Here is a 10,602-nt window from a genome sequence, read left to right as displayed (position 1 = left end):
ACACCGATAAGGCTGTCTTTCGCAGGGTATTTTGGACTTTTCACCAGTGCATTGAGGCTTTCAAATATTGTAAAACCATAATCCAAATTGATGGCACGCGCCTGTACGGGAAATACAAAGATACCCTCTTGATTGCTACGTCACAGGATGGTGATGGATTCATTCTGCCTATTGCGTTTGCCATTGCTTCTTACAAAAGAATGATCAGTTAACTGTCAGTCTCTGTGTCCGTGTTTTTGATAGAGACTTGCAGTTGTTTGAAGTTGAGGATGCCTACAATCAATCTACGCATGATGCCGGCGACATTATGAGGGTTGACTTGTTAAATCGTAAATGTCAATGTGGACGGTTCACAGCTAGACGATTTCCTTGCAGTCATGTGCTAGCGGTGTGCAAGGTTGAAAAATTGAACCACTATGACTATGTCGATCCTGTGTTCTCAATTACACAAATTGAGAAGGTCTATGCTGCACATTGGTTTCCAATGGGTAATGAGTTGTTGATCCCAGAAATAGATGGTCCAACTATTATCCCAAATGCATCTTTGGTTCGTGCACAAGGTAGACCGAAGTCTTCAAGGATACAAAATGAAATGGATTGGGTCGAGTCCCAACCCACAAGCAGTCAAACTAGATGTAGCACCTGCAAGCAAATTGGTCACAATAAACGTACATGTCCTATGAGGATTAATCCTAGCTGAACCAATGTTGTGCATGTATTTAAGGTCTTTTGTAAGAGTTCATGTAATTCTGTTATGAATTTTGAAGTTACTTTGTGTTACTGTCTAACTCATTATGTAATTTGACATTTCATTTCTAAGTCCATTATCTAACATTGGTCCATATTGATAGATTGAAACTCATAACTAATACTAATATTACCAAAAAATGAAATCACCAAGTTTCGGGGAGCGTAAACAAACGGTTTGGGGTAATACGTACCCAATCGCATACGAATCCTGTACAATACTATTTTGTACCTGAAAGTGTGTTCCCCAAGTCATTATATGCGTGTACATTGATATTCGATCGGTTCCGTGCCAAAAAATACGTGCAAGTCCACTAAACCAGTACAGGTTGCTCGACTAAATAACTGGTTTTGACACCCCATTCTGTTTTGCACGCATTTTTTTGGCACGGAACCGATCGAATATCAATGTACACGTATATAATGACTTGGGGAACACACTTTCAGGTACAAAATAGTATTGTACAGGTTATAAACCACGAATGTACATGTACTGCATAAATACTCCAAATTAGGGTATCCGAAACTTGTGTTCTTCTTTTAACTCTGTTAAGGTCACTTGTTCTGAATTTCATTGGACATTTTAGACCCGTTGGACTGTGATTAGACACAAATTGAAAACAAGAAGGTAAAAGATATTTGTTCCTTCATTTGGTAAATAAGAAAACAACAATAATTACGTAAACGGTTCACAACATGATGGGAACATCAAATAGTTCATTTCATAACCATAATATTACATAAACTACAAATGTCAAATAGGAAGACCGAAGTCAATTACATAACAACATACACTACAAACGTAAAATAGAAACATAAACCCTAAATCTAATCCTCCTCGGACGCCGTCTCCTCGTCATCCTCATCTGACACATCAGCCCCCTGCCCTGCAACATCCTCAATCTGCTGTCCTCGTCCAAGCTCTAGACGAGCAAGCCTATCTTCAACACCCTTGAACCGTCCCTGTATATGTCTAAATCTTTCATTTCCCTTCTGCACGTCCCTGTATATGTCCACCCCGCAGACCCTAGACCTCAGCTCACCCTGATGGTAGCTGAGGTTATGGTAGAAGGCCCGTACATGCAGCTCAGAATATGAGCACGACAGTTCAGCCAAGGTCCTAAGATGTGATTCCTCCAACCACCTCACAATGTTAAAACCTTCTTGTTCAAAAAAGGCTGTATCAAGTGATTTGGCCCCACAAATCGGTCGGTTAACAAAGTCACGAACAAAAGATTCATGAACCACCGGGTCATTCTCGAACAAGTATCCGAATGGGAGGTCGACAGCAGCGGGGTCTTCCTCTTGTGGCCTTGACGAAGACGGACGGTCTTGTCGTAGCTTCTGTCGTCTCTCATTTCCAGTGCTAGACGATCTTCTACGGCCAGCCATGGGAACAACTGTACCTACAATGCAAGTGGAAACAAAAATCAATGAACAATAACAATATCAAAAAATTTAAAATTCAATATAAAAAACAAAACCTAATCCTAAAATAAAACAGAAATCAGAAACCCTAACCCTAACCCTAAACACAAAAACCCACTCCTTGCCCTAACACTACAACCCAAACAAAACAGCAACATAAACCCTAACCCTAACCCTAACCCTAACCCTAACATAACCCTAACCCTAAGCCTAAGGCACCACATCAACCCTAACCCTCACCATCACAACAAACTTAGCACCCTACCCCTAACCTAAATCCACAAAACCGCAAACAGAAATCAAATGCATGAAGAAAACAAAAAAAAAAACTAAACTTAAAACCAAATGCAAGTCAGAATACGTTACCTAAATGTCGATTTCGCAAGTGTGAACCAAGGAAGCTTCAATCGCACCTTCAAGGGTTGAGATTCGGACTTGGTTGGAGAGAGGGGACGGAATGGAGTGATTTAGTCGATTAGGGTTTGAAAATAACCCCCTTTGCGAAATGGGGGAGTTTTTAAAAAACCTGATCTGCGACATTTAGTCGACTAAATAATGTTCTTAGTCGACTAAAAGTGCAAACAATTTAGTCGATTAAGGTGAGTTTTTAGTCGACTAAAATTCGCGTTTCATAATTTCTGAGTTTAGCCCATTTAGTCGATTAAAAGTGCAACTTAATCGACTAAATGGGGGCATGATGGTGGATAGTTCTGGGGGAGGGGCAAATTGGTTATTAATTATTTAATTAGGGGCAAAAGGGTCAAAAAGCCTTCATTCCCAACCATTCATTGATTCCTTCCTCTTCATTAACCATTCAACTTCCTACTTCCAAACATACCCTAAATGCAAGCAAAGCAGCATTGAAACAGGATTTTCCTTAGGGTTTTCAATTACTAACAGAGACAACTTCTAACAGCATAGGATGCTTAGAAAAAAGAAAAGAAAAAGAACTACGGGATGGTGCACTTAGAAATCCAATGGAGTACATTTATACCATTACATGTAAATTTTTAAAGGACTTCTCTTTTCTCATATTACATAAGGTAACATTTCTTGTATCACAAACACAACAAGTGATGGGGCCCACCACTTGTTAAAAAAGAGGGAAAAAAAATATGAATTTTGATGTCTCACACCATGATAAAATTATCTCCTGTTGCATGAGAAAATGATTTTTCATTTTTAAATTGCCACAAAATAAACCATTTTTTCATGGTTGAGAACCCTTACATTTAAAAAAAAAAATTGTTGAGGGAATTAATCTGCTGGTGATTTAGGTGTAAACAATTTTCAGTTTTAAGTTTTAATAGTTCCCTAGTGAGTTGCTCAAGCAATGGAATAGCACCTCCACATGTGATGACATCATAACCAACTAGAAAACAGACAAAATGAAGCACAGCAAATGTACTCCACATTGTACTATTGATTAATCCCTACAGTTTATGTCTGTTGTCTTACCTGGCCACCCTCACAAAGGAACATGTGTCAGTTTGTCTAAGTCAAACACAAACTGTTTACATCAAACATTAATGGAGCAATTCACAACTTGTTCGGAAAATAAAAAGGTAGGTAGGAAAGCAATTTATCTTGCAAGTTGTAATAAAGCTCTTTCCACATCTTCCGTTACACAAAGATATCTCCATCTCGTTACACATGGAAGGTTGCCTGCCTCTGAAACTCTATTGCAAAAATAAAAATGTAAGCTCTCCACATCTTCCATTATAGAAAGACATCTCCCTTTAATACAGCCTGAATAGATATCTACTCATGTTCCTTCGTGAAAGCAACATGCACCCGTTTGTCTAAATCAAACACAAACTGTTTACATCAAAGAATAATGGAGCAATGTGAACTTGTTAGAAAAAGAATAAGGTGTGTAGGAAAGTAATTTATCCTGCAAGTTGTAACAACGCTTTTTCCACATCTTCCATTACACAAAGATATCTCCATCTTGTTACATATGGAAGGAAACCTCTGTATCTCTATTGCAAAAATACAGTGCAGTTAAATAGGATATAACCTCTGCATATCTTCAATTATAGAAAGATATCTCCCTTTAATCCAGGTTGCAAGGTTAGAGGAACTATATAACAAATTCCTTCATGATGTATGAAGAAAAACTCCTCGTGCAAAATTGTCTAGCTGAAGCTTGCCATACTATTTCCAGATTTTTAAGGGTGTGTGAATTCCTTTTGACTTAATTCCCAATAAAAGAAAACCCCTTGGGAAGTCGATTAACCCAAGCGGAAGGAAGAGCACCGCTTTGTGAAATCAAATATACAATGAATGCAACATAAGCAACTGTGCAGGCGCAGGCTACGAAACCAAGCAATAGGCCGTTCACCTCAGAAAGAAAAAAATCTAATAAGAGATACCCATTAATTACTATAATCAGTGCAGCAACAGTCCATGCCACCCTCTACAAAAAATAAAATAAGATAAACAAACATTAGGTATTTTTATATAAAAAGGCAGACAATTTTAATAACTGGAAATCAGCTTATTGAATGGATTTGGTATTTGCACATCATATTTTATTTTTTAAATTACTTTAACATCACCCTTATTTTTGCAAAAAGAAACCATAAGCGTGTGCAACAATTATTTCCCTAATGCTATGAGACAATTCTTTGAACCAATATGACTTTATGAACTCAAGCAAGCAACAGTATATGCTGATTTTTTGTCTTTTTTTATTTTCTATAGATGTACAAACTGAAATTTAAGCACCCCCACGTACTTATGTAGCAGTGAAACATTCACGATATGAGAAACAATCTGTCAGAAAATTAGCACTTTCAATGACTTTCAAGTGTGCATTGGCAACTATATTCGTAACAGTAATTTGTAAAAGTGACCAATTTTCAATAATGACCAACATATTTTATATGACTAAAGACTCCAAGCTTCATCTTGTCCTGAAGGTATATAAAGTTGTACCATACAACAAATGGGATAACTGGTTCACTAGTTGTCCTTTTTGTTTAAATCCAAACTCATCAAACCATTCAAAACTTCAAAGTCGATCTCATGATTCTCATATATTAATATATCCAGATATGATTCATGAACCTTGGATGTCTTGAATCGAACTCTAATAAAGTAATGTCCTAGTAACAAAGTTCGCAGAAAAATTGTGGCTACTGAGATACACAACGCAAGAAACAGATCTTCCAAGTAAATTACATTCAACTTTACTGATCAATTCTACGATAGGAATACAAATCCAATCATAAACACAAACACTTATGACTGGAGAATTCACACATCTAATTCATCAGACTGAACTTGGATGCATAAAGATTAAAAAAAAAAAAAAAATCGAACTGAATGCATCTAAGCTTCGGCAAAACAAGACAAGTGATAAAAGCAGATATAGCCAAATGTAAAACCTGTTACATTCCCTTAATATATTACAGCAGTTCTATTTCTATTTTTTACCCAGCAAGCAGGCATAGATCATTGATTGAATAGCCAATAGACATCTTAAATAACTCGAGATTTGATTATCAGATTAAATTTGACCGTTAATCTAGACAGCCAACCATTCTTAACAAGAGAAAAAGATTGATGGCTGCAGAGGCAAAGCTAAACAAAGGAAAACTTTACTTTTGTTTCCTTACCACCCAATTAATTGTGTTGTCAAATAATCTAATAAGATGAAAAACATAACTTTGAATCATTAGGAAGTTGCTTCAGAGATCTTACAATTAACAATTGATGAAATGAAAGAACAGTGAACCATGAACTCACCTCAAGAATACGCCCAACCTTAAAGGTCCCCATGATCTGCTCTTTGGAGACCATCGTGAGGAGGGGAACTAATGCAAAGGGAATTTGCATGGACTGAAGCACATTAAGCCATTCATTCAAAACATCCAATGAAGCTTCTGACCTATTAAAAACAATAGCTACAATTATAGTTGGCACAATTGCAAAACTTCGAGTGATCAATGCTCTCAACCATTTCTTTAAAGGAAGGTTGAGGAAACCCTCCATTATGAATTGCCCAGCATATGTGCCAGTGATGGTGCTACTCTGTCCAGCTGCCAATAACCCGATTCCCCATATATAGAGAATAGGGAAGAGCCCTCCTCCATACTTTTCCTCAAGATACTGCCCTGCATTCACCAATCCTATGCTATTTGCCTGCTTTGTACCGTAGAAACCCTTAGCAAAAACTGTTGTGACAAATAGGTTGATCATGAAGGAGACTAAAAGTGCAGCCGATGACTCAATCGAATAGTAGTTGATAGCCTCCTGTACCTGGCCTTTCTTATGGGGATCAATCTTCCTTGATTGTACTAAAGCAGAATGCAGGAATACATTATGAGGCATTATGACACAACCAACAACGGCCACAGCCTGACGAATTGTTTTTGAGCTAAGTCTTGGAACCAAAATACCTACCAGAAGGAACAAACACAGTTATACGTGTGGATTATTAGAGGACAGAAATCTTTTTATTTCTGAAATGCCAGTGGGAGGGGCAAGCTATTAAAAAAGACAGGATTTTGCACCACATAAGAAAGTGATATTTCAAATACATCAGATAAAATTTACCCATCAAAAGTTCTTTTCCACTAGGTTTTGTGTCACCAAACATCCAGGCAAAAGAAAGAGCCATAGTAGCAATAAGAACTGCAAAAGCAGCTTCCAACTTCCTAACTCCATAGTTCTCAAGAAACAGAAAGACAAAGCTGTTCAACAACAGAGAGAATAACCACAGTTAAACGTGTTTGAACATGAAAGTAGGAAGGTTCCAACCAATTAATTAAATACAATAACAAACAAGAGTCAGAAAACTGAAATCAATAAATGAAACCAGTAAATGTTTAAAAGAGAGAGGTTGATTTATGGATGGTTCTCTTACTAACTTTCATATTAGAGTAGCATGCAAAAGTTTATTTCAAAACTTTTAGTGCTGATAAAAGGATTACATGTTCAAAATTATAGTGAGGTAAGGAACTGAGCATGTTGTTAACGTGTCGTCATAGTTGACTGAGTCCACAGAAACACAACATAATGTTTAAAGATAAAAGAGTTCCCAAAATAACATGAAAGCATAAGCAACCATCCAGGAACAGAGAGGCTATGAGAGGTTTGATAATATCATGACAGAAAAGTTTGAGTTCAGAGTACGAATTTATGAGTAATTTCAGCGACATGACATAATTATTAGCTGAACTTGCCTTAAAAAATGTTGTCTATACTCTAGAATCAAGGTGCGGGAAAAATATTTGCAGTATAGTAATAACTATAAAGCAAATTATCCACCACCACGTAAAACTTGTTATACTTTTTTATCACTACGATAAATACCTTGCCAATTGCATCTCTTCTGAAATTGATGCACTTAAGTCACCATAAATTATTATAATTGTAGACGTTTCAGTTTTAAAGCTTTTTATGGATTTTAATAATTGCAGACGTTTCAGTTTGCATGACTTTATGTTTTGTTTATGGTTATTTCCGTTTTGTATCAGTTTTTAAGACCATTGATGGTCCTTTGTTGTCAGTTACTTTTTGTATTGCCTTTAAAAGGCTGGTTAGAAGGATGTGAGGGACGACTTTTGATGGTTGAAGAATGATAATATAGCAGAAAACTTCTGCATTTTCCTGAAAGCCTATTTTCCCTATAATTTTGGACGAAGAGGTCGTGGCGGCAGACGCGGTCAACCTACCGGTGATTATTATACTGATGCGAGAGATGCTGAAATTGAGGAAAAGGAAAAGGACAGACGGATCCAAGAACTCGAACAACTGCTTGCACGAGTCAGATGAAGGATGGGAATCTGAAAGATCATCTCATGTGGAGGAAAGAAGATTATGGAACCGGAACCAGGAGCTTCGAGGACGAAGTCAACCTGGACATCAATCCTTTTTTGCTAATATTGAGGTGAACATTGAGATCCCGGAATTCGAAGGCACCACTCATCCAGATGAGTTTATCGACGGGTCACACACCCTCAAAAAAGTCTTTGACATCATAGACTTGACAGAAGACCAGAAGGTCCCAATCTATGATGAATATGATGAAGAGCAAGATGATGAGAATCCTGTTATGGATGCTCTAATTTATGACAAGTTCCCTATCTATGATAAGTATGATTGGGAGCAAGACGACGAGAATCCAGAGGTGAAAGAAATCTCTTGTAGTGATTCCGATGGGAAGTCAGTTATTAGAAATTCTAATATCTCTAACAAAGATGAATATCTCTAACAAAGATGAAGTTCTCCCCAAAAATATCATGCAGAATGATCCTTCATCCAAGAAGTCTTTAGTTTGCAAGCAGTATTATGAATTTGGGGACAACGAGCATAACAATGGGAGATAAAGATTTAGCTTTTGGTAAAAGTTTAATTGGAGATCGTCAAGGGCAATGGGACTTGCTGGTACATCAGACAAAGTTTTCCTATGACGAATCACAGATGCGATCATTGATCCAAACTACCAATGAATATACCAAGTCAAAGAATTGCATTTCCAAGTCCTAATCTTAATTAGGAAATTTGGTGATATTGTACCAGAAGAGTTGCCTGGATTACCACCTGAAGACGTTGCAGATTCGAGGGCGAATCTTTTCCTAGTGGGAGAGGATGATGCACTTAAGTCACCATAAATTATTATAATTGTAGACGTTTCAGTTTTAAAGCTTTTTATGGATTTTAATAATTGCAGACGTTTCAGTTTGCATGACTTTATGTTTTGTTTATGGTTATTTCCGTTTTGTATCAGTTTTTAAGACCATTGATGGTCCTTTGTTGTCAGTTACTTTTTGTATTGCCTTTAAAAGGCTGGTTAGAAGGATGTGAGGGACGACTTTTGATGATTGAAGAATGATAATATAGCAGAAAACTTCTGTATTTTCCTGAAAGCCTATTTTCCCTATAATTTTGCATCATAAATCAAGACTACTAACAGTCAGTTAAAAGCCAACTGCTCTATCAAAGAGCAACTAACAGGAAACTTAATCTTATAGAATTCAATTCCAGTTCTTAACCCATGACTAATATGAGTGCAAGTTTCCTTATAACTCATGAAACAAACAAAAAATATCCTTAGTATAGGCTCTATGAGTTCTAATAATGAATCATGCAAGGCAATTCAAATTATAAGTACGGTTGGTTCCCAGCTCCTCCACTAGATCGTGTACGTCACAAAGTAATTTAACTACAAACTAAGACCACTAGCTATATGATTAGAAACAACGGTTCCTTAAAATTTGAATAGTTCAATTTAATCAGTAATGAGATAGAAAAAGAATACCAATCGGAAGCAGTAATCAAAACTCCAGCCCAGAGGGGAAGGAGTCCTCGGCTAAGAATTTGGATGGCGATGGCACTCCCAATGACCTCTTGAATATCAGCACCAATCAAGGCCAGCTCAGCCATAAACCAAAGCACAAACCGAGCCCAATCAGGATACTCGTCTCTGCAGAGCTCAGCGAGGTTTCGACCCGTGGCCACACCAACCCTCACAGAGAGAAGCTGGATCAACAGGCCCATGAACGTGGCCCACATCAACAACCACAGGAGAGAGTAACCGGCGATGGCTCCAGCTTGGAGATCCCCTTCCAGATTCCCCGGATCCAAGAACGCTATGCTCATTAGAAACCCAGGCCCTGTGAATAGCCACAGCTTCTTCCACGAGAAAGGAGGCACACTCGAATCATCCCCGGAATCAAAGTCAAAATCTACGACCCGGATCTTCTCCCCCGCTTCATATGCCTCCTCTTCCTCCTCCGATTGCCCTTGTAGCAACCTGTTAGCCTCTCCGTCCTTGTCATCTTCTTTGGACTCCTCTTCTCGCGACGGAGCACTCATCGTTAATCTTCCTTTTCAATACAATCAAAGGTTCCGGAATTCAATTTCCCGGTGAGTACGGCGAAGATTAACCGTAGAAGCCGCTTTGAGTTGCCGTGCGCGGCAACTTGCTACGTGTGCAAAGCCAATGCGCCTATTTATACGGATCGATCTAGTTATGTGTGTCTGTGTGTAATGACTGATTACTCAGCTAGGAAATGCTAAGGCAACAATTCTTACATTGATTTTCATGCTACTTTTTTTAAAAAAAGAAAAAGAACTTAGTAGATTCAATTTTTTGTTTGGGGCAGATATTATTTTTCTGCAACTTATGCAGAAATAATAATTTTTTCTTCAAAACATTAAAACAATTAATATGCTTATATGCATAATTAAATTATTGTAAATTTTTATAGTAATATGCCTATTTCTGAATTTTTATTAAAAAGTATCTAGATTTTGTTATATCAAACATCAAACTAATAAACTAACGTTAGGTTGTACCAAAACGATAATAATTATTGTTGAAATTAAGTGTGTCGCATTTCTCTACTTCAATAAGATTCTCAAATAAAACAAAAGACTTAATATTTTTATGGAGTTAATTTTATTTTTTACATA

The 10,602-nt window shown here is 37.3% G+C and overlaps 1 protein-coding gene across 1 annotated transcript; it reads right to left on the bottom strand.

Moving 5' to 3' along the window:
- Window positions 1–1,498: 1,498 nt before the first annotated feature.
- Window positions 1,499–10,157, bottom strand: LOC133313925 (metal transporter Nramp2-like). Its single transcript, XM_061515342.1, has 5 exons — window positions 9,446–10,157; window positions 6,739–6,875; window positions 5,929–6,581; window positions 2,542–4,594; window positions 1,499–2,153 (listed from the first exon to the last, which is right to left on the bottom strand). Exons 1-4 carry the CDS (start codon window positions 10,000–10,002, stop codon window positions 4,373–4,375), a joined length of 1,569 nt encoding a protein of 522 aa, XP_061371326.1. The 5' UTR covers window positions 10,003–10,157; the 3' UTR covers window positions 1,499–2,153; window positions 2,542–4,372.
- Between the last annotated feature and the right edge of the window lie 445 nt (window positions 10,158–10,602).

The sequence above is a fragment of the Gastrolobium bilobum genome, unplaced genomic scaffold, assembly GCF_033153095.1.
Source record: "Gastrolobium bilobum isolate Gb01-03AN ecotype WA unplaced genomic scaffold, APGP_CSIRO_Gbil_v1 utg436, whole genome shotgun sequence".
NCBI classification, from domain to species: domain Eukaryota; kingdom Viridiplantae; phylum Streptophyta; class Magnoliopsida; order Fabales; family Fabaceae; genus Gastrolobium; species Gastrolobium bilobum.
This window is presented reverse-complemented; position numbering and strand designations above follow the sequence as displayed.